The 18,815-nt window shown below is 38.7% G+C and overlaps 1 protein-coding gene across 2 annotated transcripts in view; it reads left to right on the plus strand.

Moving 5' to 3' along the window:
- AFG1L (AFG1 like ATPase) overlaps nucleotides 1-18,815 on the plus strand; it is a 196,036-nt gene that overhangs the window by 42,452 nt on the left and 134,769 nt on the right. Inside the window, exons 3-5 of one of the 2 annotated variants that reach the window (XM_025294689.3) lie at nucleotides 3,028-3,079; nucleotides 14,811-14,912; nucleotides 15,832-15,962. In XM_025294689.3, coding sequence (XP_025150474.1) covers nucleotides 3,028-3,079; nucleotides 14,811-14,912; nucleotides 15,832-15,962 — 285 coding nt within the window. The remainder of the gene's footprint in view (nucleotides 1-3,027; nucleotides 3,080-14,810; nucleotides 14,913-15,831; nucleotides 15,963-18,815) is intronic. The other variant, XM_044924365.2, reaches the window with a different exon arrangement.

Raw genomic sequence — 18,815 nt, forward strand, 5'->3', positions numbered from 1 at the left:
TCTGGGTCGTGAAGATCTTTTTTTGTATAGTTCTTCTGCTTCTGTTAGGTCCATACCTTTTCTGTCCTTTATTGTGCCCATATTTGAATGAAATGTTCTCTTGGTATCACTAATTTTCTTAAAGAGATCTAGTCCTTCCCATTCTGTTGTTTCCCTCTATTTCTTTGCATTGGTCACTGAGGAAGGCTTTCTTCTCTGTCCTATTTTTTGGAACTCTATATTCAAATGGGTGTATCTTTCCTTTTCTCCTTTGCTTTTAGCTTCTCTTCTTTTCTCAGCTATTTGTAAGGCCTCCTCAGATAACCATTTTGCCTTTTTGCATTTCTTTTTGTTGGGGATGGTCTTAATCACTGCCTTCTGTACAATGTCACGAACCTCCATCCATAGTTCTTCAGACACTCTGTCTATCAGATCTAATCCCTTGAATCTGTTCGAATCACAGCAAAATATGTTGTGAGGAAGTAATCAATTGCTGTGACATTGCCAGTTACTTTCTGCGAAAGTTGCTTTCAAAAGATTTCTAATACATAAAATGTACTTAGAGATTATTAGGTTGTATATAAGTTTTCTAATTTGAAGCTGTTTTAAAATTATTGAGGAGCATATTGGTTTTTTTTCTGGAAAGTTGAAATTAGAATAACCAATGTATAAGAATGGTTCATGTAAGATATTAAAACAAGGCAAATTAAGGAGTTTTGGCAGGAGTAGTTTCTTCTTTCTGTTGAGATTTAAGAATAGATGGAGAGTTGATGTGCAGAAGAACACAGGGAAGGCATCCAGTTGGCAGAATCAAAGCAAAGCAGATTCTTTTGCCGAAACTGTGATGGAGGTTCTTCTGGAAGGGGCTGATGAAGTCAGGGGCTGGATTTATAGAGAAAGCTAAGAGACAGGAGAGCAAGAGAGGTTTCTGAGGCATACCGGAGTGAATCCACATATTAAAAAACAAAAGTGTTATAAAAGATCCTGAAATCTAGCTCTTGCAAATGTTCTCTGTCAAATTATCTACTGCTGTGGTGATGCTAAATGGCATAACCTTTGCTTCCTTCCGCTTTTGTTGTTGTTTAGTCATTAAGTCATGTCCGACTCTTTGACACTGAATGGTCTGTAGCCCACCAGGCTCCTTTGTCCAGGGGATTTCCCAGGCAAGAATACTGGAATGGGTTGCCATTTCCTTCTCTAGGGGATCTTCCAGGGATCAAGCCTGTGTCTTCCGCTTTGGCAGGTGGATTCTTTAGTACTGAGCCACCTGGGAAGCCCCCTTTCTGCTTTTATCCTGTCTGTACTCTCTTGGATCTGGCTCACCTTGGTTTTTACATAGGTGTCTAGGGAACTGTCATAGAGTTTGAAGGTTACTCTTCTAAGTGGAACAAAATTTAGAATGGTAATTTGGGTTGATAATAATGTCGGACAAAGAGAAGTTCCGTTTTGTTTCTTTTTGAGGCCTTCATCCTCCTGCTTTGGTCTGTACTTGATTGCTTTCTTGTCCTGCTTGTGCCACTGTGGTTCTAGAGCAACTCTCTCTCATATCAGGGTGTTCTTCCCAGGATCCTCTGTGTTTCATGGAGCCTAGGTGTTCATATTTCTGCTGGGGAGGATTTTTTAAGACCTTGTAAATATGGAATGTCAACTTCCATTTTCACACTTGATGGTTAGATTGGAAATCATTGTCTCTCAAATTTTATTCAAGTTTTATCAGTTTTTTATGACTTGTCTCTACCACCTCCCTCCTCCACTGCCACCTTGGATGTTTGTAAGATTTTCTTTATTTTCCTTAATTTTCTTTAATTTCAGGATTATGACTTGGTGAGCGAGAGTAAGCTAAGTTGCTTCAGTTGTGTCCAGCTCTTTGTGACCTCATGGACTATAGCCCACCAGACTCCTCTGTCCATTGGATTCTCCAGGCAAGAAAACTGGAGTGGGTTGCCATGCCCACCTGCAGGGGATCTTCGCAACCCAGGGATTGAACTGGTGTCTTTTATGTCTCCTGCATTGGCAGGCAGGATCTTTGCCACCAGCACCACCTGGGAAGCTCTTGTGACTTGGCATGGGTCTTATTTCCCTCGTTGTGCTGGATGCTTATTCTGTCCTCCTCATCTTAATTTCATCCTTCAGATCTGAGAAAAATCTTAGGTAATTTCCTTCTCTCTTTTTTATCTTTTCCCTTTCTGGAATTCCTTTGGTTAGCTCTTGGACCTCCTGAATTAATCCTGTAATTTTCTTATATTTTCCATCTTTTATTGTTACCATTTGTTTTATTTCTGGAATTTTATTTCTGGTACTGTATGTTAAATTTCAGAGTACTCTCTTTTCTTAATATTCCTTTTTAAAAATTGCATTTTGTTCTTGCTTTATAGTTTTAATAACTTATTTTCCTCAGCATATTAATTATACTGGTTCCAGTTTTATTTTTGAAGTTTCCTTTTGCAGTCTGTTTCCTCTGTGTATTTGCTGTGGTCTCCAACTTTCGTATTGAGAGTTTTTTTTTTCTTCCAGTTTCTATTGATTCTATGCTGTCAAATCATTTTAGTGTCATTTCAGATACTAATGAGCTGATTGAAGGCTGACTCTTAAGAGATTTGTTGACTAGCGTACTTTACTGTAAGGTGATCTGATAGGGATCCTGTTCTTTCTTTGGGAGAAACCAACACACAAGTGCCTTTTTTTCTGGAAACCATTTAGTTTCTCCATAAAAAGTCTTCCGATCTCTTGCTTGCTGGGAATGAACTAGGCTGTCATTGTTTGGGGAGCCCATTTGCAAATGAGTGGAACGATTACATGGTTAGTAAATGGTGAAGGAGGTGTAAACTTAAGTTGTGTGACTTCAGAGCTTTGCTCTGAGCTACTGATTCTTGCCTTCTATGTTAAAATCTAAGTGGAGCATCATAGCCTTTTATATCAAGTTTTTTGTACTTACTGTGTGCAGTAGCCTGTTTCATTCCTATATATAGCTTGGTTAGGAACACTATGTGTATGATGATATTCATTTATTTCCACATTGGAGATTTATACTTTTTTCTTAATTTGCAGCTTTTTTCAAGGAGCAAACCTCCAAGGGGCCTGTATGTTTATGGAGATGTGGGTAAGTGTGTTAAATAAGTTTTAAGTGGTCTAAACAAAAAGTTTCCTAGCTTTCACTCAGAGAAAACTTCCATTTCTATCTTTTAACACAGCACCAGCAGGAATAGGATGAGATGAGGTAAAACAGGGGAGAGGAGAGGATTGTAGATTTCTTAGGTTTTACTTTTATTTCTCATGGGCTGTGACTGTAGTTGAAGGCATGATTAGTTAGCATGTTAGGTGCAGACATTATTTAATGCATAAAGTGAATTGATCTCAGTGACAGAAATCATCTCTAGATAGGTTATTTGATAAATCAGAATCTCATTGCTCAGTGCTGTTTGACTCAGCTTAATAACTTAAAACAATAAGTTGCTCGTTTTAATTTTAATTTCCACTAATACTTCTACTCATAATCTAAACTCTTGCCCCTAATTTAGTTATCTTCAGTCCATTGATGAGTGCACATTCTAAACATATAAGTGGTAACATTTCCTTCTCGCGCTTCCAGTCATTGGGCATGAAGACTCATTTTCTTGGAAACTCTGTGAACTGTCAGTTTCTCTAATATAATGTGGGCGTGCTCAGTCATGTTCCATTCTTTGCAGCCCTGTGAACTGTAGCCCAACAGGCTCCTCTATCCATGGAATTTTCCAGGCAGGAATACTGGAGTGGGTTGCCATTTCCTACTCCAGGAGATCTTCCTGACCCAGGGATTGAACCCACATCTCTTGCATCTGCTGCATTGGCGGGCGAATGCGCCACTTGGTAAGCCTTTCTGTAATAGATTTTCCTAATCAGTTGTCTTGCTTCTTCCTTGACTTCATTATTGATGAAGTTGTCTGCTTTCTGGTTTCGATTTTCCTTCAACCAAATCCTTTTGTTCTAGTCCTAAACCTTTCCCTAGTTATCCACCTTCACTGATGTCATGAAGGTGGCTCTTCTGTCATCTGGCCTTATGGCTTGCCAATCACTTCTTTATTTGGCATACTCAAAGTATTTGATGTAATGAGATCAGTTTTCAGTTCAGTTCAGGCACTCAGTCGTGTCTGACTCTTTGTGACCCCATGGACTGCATCAGTTTTAGTCCTTGACTGATCAACAAGGCTCAGACTCCCCTGTGGCCATAACAAATTTTCATTGTGAGGAAGTGGTGGCAGAGGTTTATTATCTTAGTAAGAATTTTAGGATAATAGGAGTTGAATTGGAGAAGGAAATGGCAACCCACTCCAGTGTTCTTGCCTGGAGAATCCCAGCGACGGGGGAGCCTGGTGGGCTGCCGTCTATGGGGTTGCACAGAGTCGGACACGAAGTGACTTAGCAGCAGCAGCAGCAGGAGTTGAGTAAGTAGTTACACTGCCTTAAAGGTCAAACTGTTCTTTTCTTTTCTCGGTCCTCTCTCTTACTCTGATGTTTATTAATGCTTCTAAATGCCTGTTTTACATTTATAGATTTAGCAAATCTAATAAATGATTAGTGTTCAGTTTTTAAAAAGGGAATGATAGAGATTCTTGAAGTTTTTTTATCTTTCTTTCTAAATTATTAAAAACATTTTTATTGGACTTTAACTGCTTTACAATGTTGTGTTAGTTTCTGCTCTGTAGGAGAGTGAGTCAGCTATACATACACATATATCCCCTCTTTGTAACTGCAGAGCATTGAGTAGAGTTTCCTGTGCTATGCAGTAGATTCTCCTTAGTTTTCTGTTTTATACGTAGTAGTGTATATATGTCAGGCCCAATCTCCTAATTCATCCCATCCACCCTTTCCCCTCTTGGTGTCTATACGTTTGTTCTCTATCTCTTTGTCTCTATATCTGCTTTGCAGATAGGTTCATTTGAGCCATTTTTCTAGATTCCACATATACGTGTAAATATATGATATTTGTTTTTCTCTTTTAAGTTCTTGAAACTTGTAGATTTTAAAAATGTGAAAGAATCTCAAACTATTCTTTTTCTTTGTTCATCAGCTAATTGGTATTTCTAAGACCAATGTATGCTTACTTAGCATCTAATTTATATCAGGTACTTGATCAGGTTTATGTGTCTGCACCTTTGGCTATCGCTAGGAGATCTCATTCTGTAGTCATCTCTCATTTTTTTGCCTCTTTGGAGAACATTTACTTCCTGTACCTTTACTTTCATGTTCAGTCATTGCTAAAATCAGAATCTTTGTTTCCCCTGTTTCTCTAACCACTTAACCATAAATGAAGACAGTTAGTAAAGCATAACAGTTTCCACTTCTGCAAAAGGACTTTAAAAAAAAGCACAAATATGGAGGTTGTTGGATTTTAGTTTTGAAAATACAACCATATTTTAACACATTAAAGGGAGGTACAATAAACATAATTCATCTGAATGTTTGAAAGAATTATAAAAGATGTGATAACATGGTATATTCACATAGGCTAGATGTGTGGTAATCTTTGGCTATGCACATCTTCATAATGTAGAGAGGGGAAGAGAAAGGAATTCTGAAACAGGAAGTGAAGTGAACATTTTGGTGGCTTTACTCTTTAGTTTAGAATTCTTACAAAATAGATAATAAAAGATAGGTCAAATTTTCATTTTTGTGGGGCTTGCTGGCTGAGAGAGTAGCCTCGGCATGTCTTCACAAGCTCTTATTCTTTGTTATTTTTCTTTTTTAGACTTGGGAAACCAGTATTCAATTTTAAAGAGACTTGATGGAAAAGATGTCTGTTTTATAGCAATCCCTTTTCCTCTCCTTTTTCTTGCCCTTGGCTTGGGCTCTGTTATACCCACTTCACTCTGCTCTTATCTTCATAGGTGTGTTGAGATAATTGATCAGATAGGCTAGGGAACCCCAGGAACATTGATATCATCATGGTTCAATCTTGAGATGTTTCATTAACAAAAAGCTTATTATATCTCATGCAAAAACCAAAAGCTGCAGTCGTAGTATTTTGTGGCTTCATTCTTATCCTACAGCTGGCTTTCTTACAGCAAGGTTTCAGCTCTAGACTAACAGAATGTGTGATGACAGGGTTAATGATTTCTCTCATGTATTAGAAGAGAATAAAGTCCCTTTTTTGTGGTCTCCTGGTTTAACCTCACTTGTTTCACACTGGTAATTTTACCAGTGGAAAGGTAGACTAGTTTTAAGGTTAAGAGTTGGAAAGCAAAATTCTGCCGAGTGGGAGGTAATGATGGAAGATACCACTTCCAGCTCCTTCTGTGGGGGAGTCGGGGGTGGAGGGTGTCACCTGTGAAAAGGGCACCACTAGAGGAGGCTCTTGAGTAATGATTTTTGGCTTCCCAGCTATGGGCTTAAAAGTTAGAACTTACTAGAGTTTACATGGCTTCCCAGGTGGCACTAGTGGTAAAGGACCCTCCTGCCATTGCAGGAGGCATGAGATGCTTCTTTGATCCCTGGGTTGGAATGATCCCTGGAGAAGGGCATGGCAACCCTCTCCAGTATTCTTGCCTGGAGAGTTCCATGGACAGAGGAGCCTGGTGGGCTACAGTCCATAGGGTTGCAAAGAGTCGGGCATGATTGAAGCAACTTATCATGCACAAGAGTTTTAGGTTTTATAAATGACTCTCCTAGTAAGATTGATTGTCTTATCTTGAGAAAATTACAAGGTTTTATTTAGGATTCTGTAGATGCCAAAGCCGGAGAAGGCAATGACACCCCACTCCAGTACTCTTGCCTGGAAAATCCTATGGATGGAGGAGCCTGGTGGGCTGCAGTCCATGGGGTTGCTAAGAGTCGGACACGACTGAGCGACTTCACTTTCACTTTTCACTTTCATGCATTGGAGGAGGAAATGGCAACCCACTCCAGTGTTCTTGCTTGGAGAATCCCAGGGATGGAGGAGCCTGGTGGGCTGCTGTCTATGGGGTCGCACAGAGTCGGACATGAGTGAAGTGGCTCAGCAGCAGTAGCAGCAGATGCCAAAGCAAAATTGTGAGGTAAGGGAAATTTAGTGTTGGTTTCTTCCCTATTTTTTCCCAGCATTCTTCCAGTTACTTGACAAATAAGCACCTGCCTTGTGCCAGGTCATCTGTTGTTTCTGGAAATGTAATGGTGAATGAAAGCAGACACAGCCTGTGCTCACTCAAGGTTTACAAGCTGTGGCAATGGCTTTTTTGGACGTGGCTCACAGTTAGTAATTTACTTTACATCCTGAGATAGTATATCCTTGGGTGTGTGCACACCACACACATAAAAACTTCTTTATCCTGTAAGATTTCCTATAACCTGGACATTGCTGATACACACTGAAGTGTGATGTGAGTCTTCCAGTTTTGTCTTTTTCAAGATTATTTTGGCTATTCTATTGCCTTTGCATTTCCATGTTCATTTTAGAATTCATTTGTTCATTTAAAAAAAATCTTGATCCTGAGATTTCGACTGGGAGTATGTTAAAGACATGTTAAAGATCAATGTCTACAAAGAATTGATAACTTAAAATATTGAGCATTCCAATCTATCACCATGGTATATTTCTTAATTTTAAAATATTTTCTTTAATTTCTCTCAGTGGTATTCTTTAGTTTGTAGTACAGAGGTCTGCCATGCGTTTCAATAAATTTGTTCCAGTGTCCAGTGTATTTTATGTTTTCTGATGCTATTGCAAATGGTTGTTGTTGGTCATTGCTCAGTCGTGTCCGACTCTTTGTAACCCTGTGGACTGCGGCACGCCAGGCTTCCCTGTCCTTCAGCATGTTCCAGAGCTTGATCAAACTCATGTCCATTGAGTTGGTGATGCCACCATCCCACCATCTCATCCTCTGTCATCCCCTTCTCCTCCTGTCTTCAATCTTTTTCAGTATCAGAGTCTTTTCTAATGAGTCAGGTCTTTGTATCAGATGGCCAAAATATTGGAGCTTCAGCTTCAGCATCAGTCCTTCCAATGAATATTCAGGATTGATTTCATTTGCGATTGACTAGTTTGATCTCCTTACAGTCCAAGGGACTCTAGAGAGTCTTCTCCAACACCACAATTCCAAAGCATCAATTCTTCAGTGCTCAGCCTTCTTTGTGGTCTGACTCTCACATCCATACATGACTATTGGAAAAACCGTAGCTTTGACTAGAAGGACCTTTGTTGGCAAAATATGCTGTCTAGGTTTATCATAGCTTTTCTTCCAAGGAACACGCGTCTTTTAATTTCATGGCTGTAGTCACCATCCACAGTGATTTTGGAGCCTAAGAGAATAAAATCTGTCACTGTTTCCACTTTATCCCCTCTCATTTGCCATGAAGTGATGGGACCGGATGCTGTGATCTTCGTTTTTTGAATATTGAGTTTTAAGCCAGCTTTTTCACTCTCCTCTTTCACCTTCATCAGAAGGCTCTTTGGTTCTTCACTTTCTGCCATAAGGGTGGTATCATCTGCATATCTGAGGTTATTGATATTTCTCCCGGCAATCTTGATTCCAGCTTGTGCTTCATCCAGCCTGGCATTTCACGTGATGTACTCTGCGTAGAAGTTAAATAAGCAGGGTGACAATATACAGCCTTGACGTACTCCTTTCCCTATTTGGAACCAGTCTGTTGTTCCATGTCTGGTTCTAACTGTTGCTTTTTGACCTGCATACAGGTTTCTTAGGAAGCAGGTAAGGTAGTTTGGTATTCCCATCTCTTGAATTTTCCAGTTTGTTGTGATCCACACAGTCAAAAGCTTTAGCAAATGGTATTGTATGTTAACATTTAAATTTCCAGTTGATCACTGCTAATATGTAGAATCAATTGATTTTTTGATGACTTTGCTAAACTCAGTTATTAACTCTAGTGGTTATTTGGTAGCTTCTTCAAAATTTTTTTGTGTATGCAATCATGTCTGTAAATAAAAGAATTTACTTTTTTCCTTTACAATGTCTATGCCTTCTGTCCAGTAGTTCTTTTTCTTGCCTCATTTCATTAGCTAGGATGCCATACAGTGTTGAATAGAAGTCATGAGAATGGGTGTCCTTGTGTCAAATTTTGGGGAGAAATGTTCAGTCTTTTCTAGTAAGTATGATGTTGACTATAAGGTATGTGTGTTTGTGTGTCTGTGTGTGTGTTACTGTATTAGTTTTTTGTTGTTGTTGTTGTCGTGGCAACATATAATATAAAATTTACTATTTTAACCTTTTTAACTGTATGGTTCAAAGGCATTTTAAGTACATTGAAATTGTTGTGCAGACATCACCTCTGTTTGTCTCCAAACATTTTCATCTTCCCAAACTGAAACTCTGTACCTATTAGACAATAATACCCCTCCCTCCCAGTCCCTGGCAACCAACATTCTACTTCTGTCTCTAGGAATTTGACTCCTTTCAGTTCAGTTGCTCAGTTGTGTCCAACTCCCTGTGACCCCCATGGACTGCGGTACGCCAGGCCTCCCTGTCCATTACCAATTCCTGGAGCTTGCTCAAACCCATGTCCGTCGAGTCTGTGATGCCATCCAACTATCTCATCCTCTGTCATCCCCATCTCCTCCTGCCTTCAATCTTCCCAGCATCAGGGTCTTTTCCAGTAAGTCAGTTCTTTGCATCAGATGGCCCAAGATTTGGAGTTTCAGCTTCAGCATCAGTTCTTCCAGTCAATATTTAGGACTGATTTCCTTTAGGTTGGACTGGTTGGATCTCCTTGCAGTCCAAGGGAGTCTTAAGAGTCTTCTCCAACACGTCAGTTCAAAAGCATCAATTCTTTGGCGCTCAGCTTTCTTTATGGTCCAACTCTCATATCCATACATGACTGCTGAAAAACCATAGCTTTGACTATATCGACCTTTGTTGGCAAAGTAATGTCCTCTGCCTTTTAATATGCTGTCTAGGTTGGTCATAGCGTCTCTTCTAAGGAGCAAGAGTCTTTTAATTTCATGGCTGCAGTCACCATCTGCAGTGATCTTGGATCACTCACTCCTACTTTAGGTACCTCATGTAAGTGGGATCGTATAATGCTTACTTATCCTTTTGTTTCTGAGTCATTTCATCTAGCATAGTGTCTTCAAGATTCATCCATGTTGTAGTGTGTGTCAGAATTTCATGCTTTTTTTAAGGCTAAATAATATTCTGTCATATTGTTTATACCAATTTTGTTTATTCATTCATCTACTGATGGATGTTTGGGTTTTTCCCATCCTTTGACCAGTGAATAATGCTGCTGTAAACATTGATGTACAAATATTGTTTGAATCCCAACTTTCAGGTGTCTTGTATATATCCAGAAGTGGAATTGCTAGATCACCTGATCATTTTATGATTAATTTTTTGAGGAACTGCCATACTGTTTTCCATAGCAACAGCACCATTTTACATTCCCACCAGTAATGTACAAGTTTTCCCATTTTTCCGCATCCTTATCAACCTGTTTTTGTTTGTTGTTTTCATAATATCCATCGTAATGGATATGAAGTCATATCTCATTGTAGTTTTAATTTGCATTTTTGAAATGTTATTGAGTATCTTTTCACTGTAGGTTTTTTGGTATTTGTCCATTATGAGGTCAAGGAAGTTTGCTTCTTTTTTTTAGTTTGCTAAGAGTTTTTACTGTGAATTTGTGTTGAATTTTTTCAAAAATTTTTTCAAACATTGTGAGAATTATATAATCCTTAAAAGTTTTTAACAGGAATGTAGTTGATTTACAATGTTGTGATACTTTCTGCTGTACAGTGGAGTGAATTAGTTGATATATATATATATATATATATATATATATATACATCCACTCCTTTTTAGATTCTTTTCCCATAGAGACCATTACAGGGTACTGAGTAGGGTTCCCTATGCTATACAGCAGGTTCTAATTGTTTTCTGTTTTACATATAATAGTATATATATGGGCTTCCCTGGTGGCTCAGATGGTAAAGAATCCGCCTGTAATGTGGGAGACCTCGGTTTGATCCCTGGGTTGGGAAGATCCCCTGGAGGAGGGCATGGCAACCCACTTCAGTGTTCTTGCCTGGAGAATCCCATGGTAGAGGAGCCTGGTAGGCTACAGTCCATAGGGTTTCAAAGAGTCAGACATGACTGAGGCAACTTAGTATACATGCACAGTGTATATATGTCAGTCCCAATCTCCCAATTTATCCCTCCCCTCTCTTTATCCTCTGGTAACCCTTAGTTTGTTTTCTATATCTTTGACTCTACTTCTGTTTTGGAAATAAGTTCACTTATTCCCTTTTTTTAAGTTTCCACATGTAAGCAATATCAAATGATATTTGTCTTTCTGTTGTTTGACTTACTTCACTCAGTGTGATAATCTCTAAGGCCCTCCAAGTTGCTGCAAAAGGCATTATTTTGTTCTTTGTCATTGTTGAATATCATTCCATTGTATATATGTATCACATCTTCTTTATCCATTACTCTGTTGATGGACATTTGGGTTGCTTCCGTGTCCTGGCTATTGTAAATAGTGCTGCAGTGAACATTGGGGTGCATCTCTCTCTTTTTTTTTAAAAATATATTTATTTATTATTTGGCTGCACCGGATTTGGGTTGCAGCCTGCTGAACCTTTAGTTGTCACACGTGGGATCTAGTTCCCTGGCCAGGGAGTGAACCAAGGACCCCTGCATTGGGAGCAGGGAGTTGTAGCCACTGGACCACCAGTGAAGTCCCCATATATCTTTTTGAATTATTGTTTTTTTTGGGTATATGCCCAGTAGTGGGATTTTTGGGTCATATGGTAATTCTATTTTTAGTTTCTTAAGGAACCTCCATACTGTTCTCCATAGCGGCTGTACTACTTTACATTCCCACCAACAGTATAGGGGGATTCCAGGATTATCTAATTTTTTTTTAAATTGACACGTTTTTCTAGTTTTATTGAGACGTAATTCATATATAACATTATGATTCGTATGTGACATATGTAAGCTTAAGTTGAACAACACAGTGAATGTATTGCAAAACTAAACTTATTTCAAGCTTACAGCAATAAGTTTAGTTTCCATTCATTATCTCAGTTTAATATAAATACATATGGATGTGAGAGTTGGACTATAAAGAAAGCTGAGTCCCGAAAAATTGATGCTTTTGAACTGTGGTGTTAGAGAAGATTCTTGAGAGTCCCTTGGACTGCAAGGAGATCCAATCAGTCCATCCTAAAGGAAATCAGTCCTGGGTGTTCATTGGAAGGACTTATGTTAAAGCTGAAACTCCAATGCTTTGGCCGCCTGATGCGAAGAGCTGACTCATTTGAAAAGACCCTGATGCTGGGAAAGATTGAAGGTAGGAGGAGAAGGGGATGACAGAGGATGAGATGGTTGGATGGCATCACCGACTCAACGGACATGAGTTTGGGTAAACTCTGGGAGTTGGTGATGGACAGGGAGGCCTGAGGTACTGCAGTCCATGGGGTCGCAAAATGTTGGACGACTGAGCAACTGAACTGAACTGAACTGAAAAGTATAGGAGGGTTCCAGGATTATCTAATTTTTATATGTTGAATTTTATTGTGACAGGTAGTTAAATAAGTTACTTGCATGCCAGCTTGATTCATTTGAAGTATTTTTTTTAATTGAAAACTTCATTGAGATAATTATAGATTCAGATGGAGTTATAAGAAGTAATGCAGAGAAATCTCTACGCACTTTACTCATTTCCCCGCTAAGGCAACATTTTGCAAAAGTATAGTATAAATATCAAAACCAGGATATTGACATTGATTCAATTCACTGATCCTATTCAGATTTCTCCAGTTTTAATTATATAGTCATCCCTAGGTATCCACAGGGTATTGGTTTCAGTAGTCCTCGAGGATATAAAAATTTGGCAATATTCGTGTCCCTTATATAAAATGGCATAGTGCAAGGAATGCACTTTGCCCTCTGTTTCTGGGAGCTCCACATCAACTGTGCTGTACTCACTTAGGTGTGTGTATTTATTTCTATACAGTTTCTCACCTATGTAGGTTCATATATCCACTGCCTTAGTCAAAGTACTGAACAATTGTATTACCACAAGAATTCCTTGTATTGCCCGTCATTTTATAACCATAGCTATTCACCCTCCAATTCTACATCCTGGCAACCACTAATCTGTTCTCCATTTCTAAAATTCTGTCATTTCAAGAATGTTATATAAATAAGAAAGCTTGTAACTTTTTAAGATTGGCTTTCTTTTTTTTTACTCAGCATAATTCAGTGAACCATCATTCAAGTCATTGTATGTATCACTATCTCTGGAAATGGCTCATCTCACAGCTTTCTTTGGCTCACGTTATGAGGTATCACCTTACATGTGAACTTACTCAGTGAAAGACTCAAGAGTGCCCACGTGTTGGTTTCTGGGGCTCTTTCATTATAGAACTGCCTTCTATCTGGCACTTTGCCTCACAAATTTCACCTGCATTTTTGGACTCCCACAATCCTTATCTCTTAGCCCAACTCAGTTAGACCTGGGTATTTTACCTCTTTCTGTGCAGCAATCTGAAAAGTGCCTGCAAGCTAAAATCTGGAGTGACATAGGGCTCATCTTCTTACTCCAGTTGTCTGCTGATGGGCAATTGGGTTGCTTCTACATTTTGGCTGCTGTAAATAGTGCTGCTGTGAACATTGGGATGCATGCATCTTTTAAAGTTAGTGTTTTCATTCTTTCCAGATATATGCCCAAGAGTAGAATTGCTGGATCATATGGTAGTTCTATTTTTAGTTTTTAAAGCTATCTCCATACTGTTTTCCATAGCTACTGCACCAATTTACATTCCCACCAACAGTGTACAAGGGATAGTAGAGGAAGCCATGAGGGTGAGAGACAAGACCAGCATTCCCTGGCCTGCCTGCTAGGGAATGCTGGGTGTGAAATGAACTTGATCACTTTCAGTGTCCTCAAAGCTCTGGGCTTTCTGTGAGGGAATAGGCTTCCGGTGCATGCCTTGTTAAATGCTCAGGCTGTTGATTCTTCGATTGCTAATGTGATCATAGTGATTAAAAGTTTCAGAGAGTGTGTATTTATTTAACTTTAAAATTATTAAAGTTGGATAATTTAATTATAAAGGTTAACTGTATCTGAATTTAACTGTTATCTGTATCTGAATTTCTTTCAAAAGCCTATATTCTCAGCTTTTAAAAAAAGTATTATAATTGTCAATTATCCAGCTCTAATCTACAGCAATTATTTATTTGCAGTTTTTATGTTAGATGCTAGTCTATATTTTCTTATTTTTTACTGGTGAATTTTCCATAGTGCCTGAGACAGTTCCACAGGCTTCCCTGGTGGCTCAGATGGTAAAGAATCTGCCTAGGATGTGGGAAACCCAGGTTTGATCCTCGGGTCTGGAACTTACCCTGGAGAAGGAAATGGCTACCCACTCCAATATTCTTGCCTGGAGAATTCCATGGACAGAGGAGCCTGATGGGCTACAGTCCACAGGGTCGAAAAGAGTCAGACATGACTGAGTGACTGACACTTTTTCTCATGCTAAGTAAGGGCCATTACTTATTTTATTTATTATTATTTTAAATAATAAAATAATTATTTGATTTATACTGGTGCCTTTCAGAAGAGATACTGACTGATAAATAATCTGTAAATCTTGCCAGTTATGAACATAGTTCTCTGGAGGAAATAGTCCCCAGAGTGCTAACTAGATGTATTTCCTAAAAACAGGATTTTAACAAAAAAGAATAATATCAACATTTTATTTTTAGGTAGTTTAACATAAGAAATAAACACTCCTTTAAAAAAAAAGTAACATAGTGTTAAGTTTTCCAGTAGCAGAGTGTGGGTTCATTATCCCAAAGCTAATGAACAATCGGTAGAGCAATCAGTACATACTGTTTAATAGTATTTTTTTTTTTAAGGTACAGGGAAAACAATGGTGATGGACATGTTTTATGCTTATGTGGAAATGAAGAGGAAAAAACGTGTTCATTTTCATGGTTTCATGCTAGACGTTCACCAAAGTAAGTTGATGATCTGAAAGAAGTGATTTTTAAGTGGCCAAACACTGCAAAGTGATTTTCCTCATTTTAAAGTTCTTAATCTAAAAAATTAGATTTTTGCTAAAAGTAAGATTTTATTTAGTTTCATTTGTTTTGTGCTATATTGAAATAATTAGTAATGTGTCCAGAGTTGGTCCTAGAGACAAATTCATTCCTTCCAAATCAGAGAACAGAGGTTACTCTGTGAAGGCCAGACATTTCCTCTACTAAGGATCAGTAAGAAATATTAAAGCCTCACCTGTCTCACCAGGGTATTCTTGATTAGGCCCTTTCCTCCATGTCACCTTAGCATGCGGGCATTCAGTTTGTTCTTGTATGTATGCTTTATTGCTTTGTCAGTGGTCTTACATTATTTCATCTTTGCATTATTTGTTTACCGGCCATACTGTAACCTCCTCAGGGCAGGAATATTGTACTTTTCTTCAAATACTTTCAGCGTTTAGTAACATATAGTGAATGAAGTGGGCCTGGCTGGAAGTAAGGGAACATCCTGATTAGATGTGCCAGACATAGAGGGCAGGGTGACCTCCTGTGCCTGCATCCCTGAAGTCCTCAGGGCTAAGATCCATCTGTTGATCCATCAGCCACCATCTAATCATCTGTTCTGTCACTTTGTCATCTCCAAAGTGGCTGAAGAGTGGAGATGGAATAATCACAGAGTGTCCTTACAACCATGGGGATGTAGTAACATGCGAACAGCTTATTTTGAGGTAGAGAAATTGCAACCAGCCTCAGTAATCATATTTGCTTATATGTGAAATTTAAACTTCATTTGTATATTCACGCTGTTTCATTTAGAGGTTTAAAAAGTGTGTACTTAGGTGTCTAAAATGTACTTTTAGTACAATATTTGATTTGTGTTTAATTTCATCCATTTAAGGAATACACCGCCTTAAACAGAGTTTGCCAAAGAGGAAACCAGGATTCATGGCTAAATCATACGATCCAATAGCTCCTATAGCTGAAGAAATTAGTGAAGAAGCATGTCTCTTATGTTTTGATGAATTTCAGGTAAGGTAGAGGTGTTTCATAGATGTAGAATGGTATACTGAGTTAAGTGTGAGTATTTCAATTCTGTTCCTGATTTTATCAGTTTTTATAAATTAATACTTTATCTCTTATGACTTTAATTTTGTTATCTAGTCCTTGAGTCAGCACAGCATGACTTGCACAGGGCAAATTGACCCATCTACTTTTGTATGGCCAGTGAAAAAAAAAAGATTTTTATATTTTTTAAAAAAAGGAAAAGAGGGCTTTCCTATTGGCTCATTGGTAAAGAATCCACCTGCCAGTGCAGGAGAGGCAAGTTCTGTCCCTGGCCTGGGGAGATCCCACGTGCTGTGAAGCAGCTCAGCCCACAGCTATTGAGCCTGTGCTGTGAGCCTGGAAACCTCAACCATCAGCTACTGAAGCCCATGCACCTAGAGCCTGTGCCCCTCAACAAGAGAAGCCACCGCAATGAGAAGTTTGTACACTGTTATGAAGCATAGCCCCTGCTCACCACAAACAGAGAAAGGCCTGCACAGCAGAAAAGACCCAGAACAGCCAAAAATAAATAAATAAATAAATGAAATTATTAAGGAAAAAAAAACACAAAAATGCATCAGACAGCCTATATGGCTGGCAAAGCCTAAAATGTTTACTATTCTTCCTTTTGTAGGAAGCTTGCCTACCCTATATTCTAATCAATGGATTCACATTTCTCCTACATCATGATGTAGGGGAAATAATATTATGATTACAAAATAATATCTTTAAAGATATTTGAAGTTTTTTTTTTAAAGTGTTATATAAAAAATAAAGGAGTCACACATCTCATTTAAGCCTCATCACTTATCTGTGATGAAGGAAGGGAGTGGTTGAGTTGAAATTTTAAAGTTCGTTTTGGTTTTAGGGTTTGAAATTGTGCATTTAAATTGGTCATACGTTATTTCCTGGTCTTTATTTCTTATGAGAGCAATTATCGCATCAAGGCAAGCAAAGTCTTATGCTTGTTCTGTGTCCTCTGTATCCTTCTGTATCCCAGTGTTACAGTAGTAGTGGCAGTAAAAATACAGCAACAATAATAATAATATACAAGGTCTCTAGGTTAAGAGTTATTTTCTCTTTATTTGACTGTTCTTTTTGGTAGTTCTGAAATGCTTTTTCTAAGATGCTTACCGTAAGTGCAATTGATTATTGGAATGAAAATAGAAAAATCCATATGTACTGAATATAAGCTCAAAATAAATCCGTGAGTACTGAATATAAGCTTAAAAACAGGGCATCACACCCAAAACTTTTGAAAAAATATTTCTGGACCCGAGTGCAGAAACTCCTGTGTCTGATTGCCTAGAATAAAGGCCCAGAGAACTTTCAAGAGTTGGGGACTAACGTTAGTTATATGCCTACCCGTGGCTCAACTGGTAAAGATTCTGCCTGCAATGCAGGAGACCTGAGTTCAATCTGTAGGTTGGGAAGATCCCCTGGAGAAGGGAATGGCTACCCACTCCATTATTCTGGCTTGGAGAATTCCATGAACTGTATAGTCCATGGGGGTCTCAAAGAGTCAGACATGACTCAGCAACTTTAACTTTTCACTTTACCTCAAGGCAGGCCCTGGGTGAGTCATACATCTCATCTAAGCCTCACACTGTATTTGTAATGAAGTGAGGAAATTGCCCTGGTTGAATTTTAAAGTTTCTTCCAATTTTAAGATTCTCTGAAATTATGCATTTAAATTGGTAGTGCATTATTTCCTGTTATTCTGTGCGAGTTAGTGGGTAGATCTATGGCCAGGATGCCTTTATCCCAAATGAGGCAAGTTGGTCTCCTCTAGCAACTGAATTGGAGAAGGTGATGGCACCCCACTCCAGTACTCTTGCCTGGAAAATCCCATGGATGGAGGAGCCTGGTAGGCTGCAGTCCATGGGGTCTCTCAGAGTCGGACAGGACTGAGCTACTTCACTTTCATTTTTCACCTTCATGCATTGGAGAAGGAAATGGCAACCCACTCCAGTGTTCTTGCCTGGAGAATCCCAGGGACAGGGGAGCCTGGTGGGCTGCCGTCTATGGGGTTGCACGAGTCGGACACGACTGAAGCGACTTAGCAGTAGCTGTAGCAGCAACTCAATACACACAGCTCACAACGGTCTCAGTTTATGATAGAGGAGAAAGGAGAATTTTTATTAACCAGTAATGGTGTTACACTGAACCATCTGGGGAGGAGGAATTTTTACCTCTTTCTCCCTTCAGTCATATTCAGACAGCCTGGCATTCGCATTCACCCTTTGTATTGTAGAACTACAAAGGTCTTCTGAAGAAAGGCTTACGGAAAGAGATGTTCCTCAGCTGCTCTGAAGAGGTACATGAGTACACGAGTGTACTACGGAAAGAGAGGGCCTTAATTTAGTTCTAAAAATAGCACCGAGTTAACAGTTAACGTGGCCTTCAACAAGTCAGTGATGAATCACTGAACGCCATCTCTCTTGGTTTCTCATTATGAGTTTTAACCAAAATATCTCTAAACAAAATTGAATCGACAGAGTTAAATTTTTTTCCCCCTTAGAAACAGAAGTTTTACTGAAACAGGGAAACCAGTAATGTGAACAAAGCACTACTTCTGTATGTTACTTGTGTTGTGTCAGCTTTTTAAAACAAAAGAAACTTTTAGGTACATGACTCTGAGTACCTTCTTTTGCCACAGTTATCAGGTATTCAACACATTAAATTTTTGATTAAAGGTATTGAAATTAAAAATTTTAAAGTATATTATTACCCAAACTTTGTTAAGAAATTCATAGCTTACAAAGTGTCCTTACTTCACTTAATTCTATTAAATAGTTATTCTGCATGATGGAAATAACTAATAGAGTTGGCAGGACC

This window comes from Bubalus bubalis, chromosome 10, assembly GCF_019923935.1.
Source record: "Bubalus bubalis isolate 160015118507 breed Murrah chromosome 10, NDDB_SH_1, whole genome shotgun sequence".
NCBI classification, from domain to species: domain Eukaryota; kingdom Metazoa; phylum Chordata; class Mammalia; order Artiodactyla; family Bovidae; genus Bubalus; species Bubalus bubalis.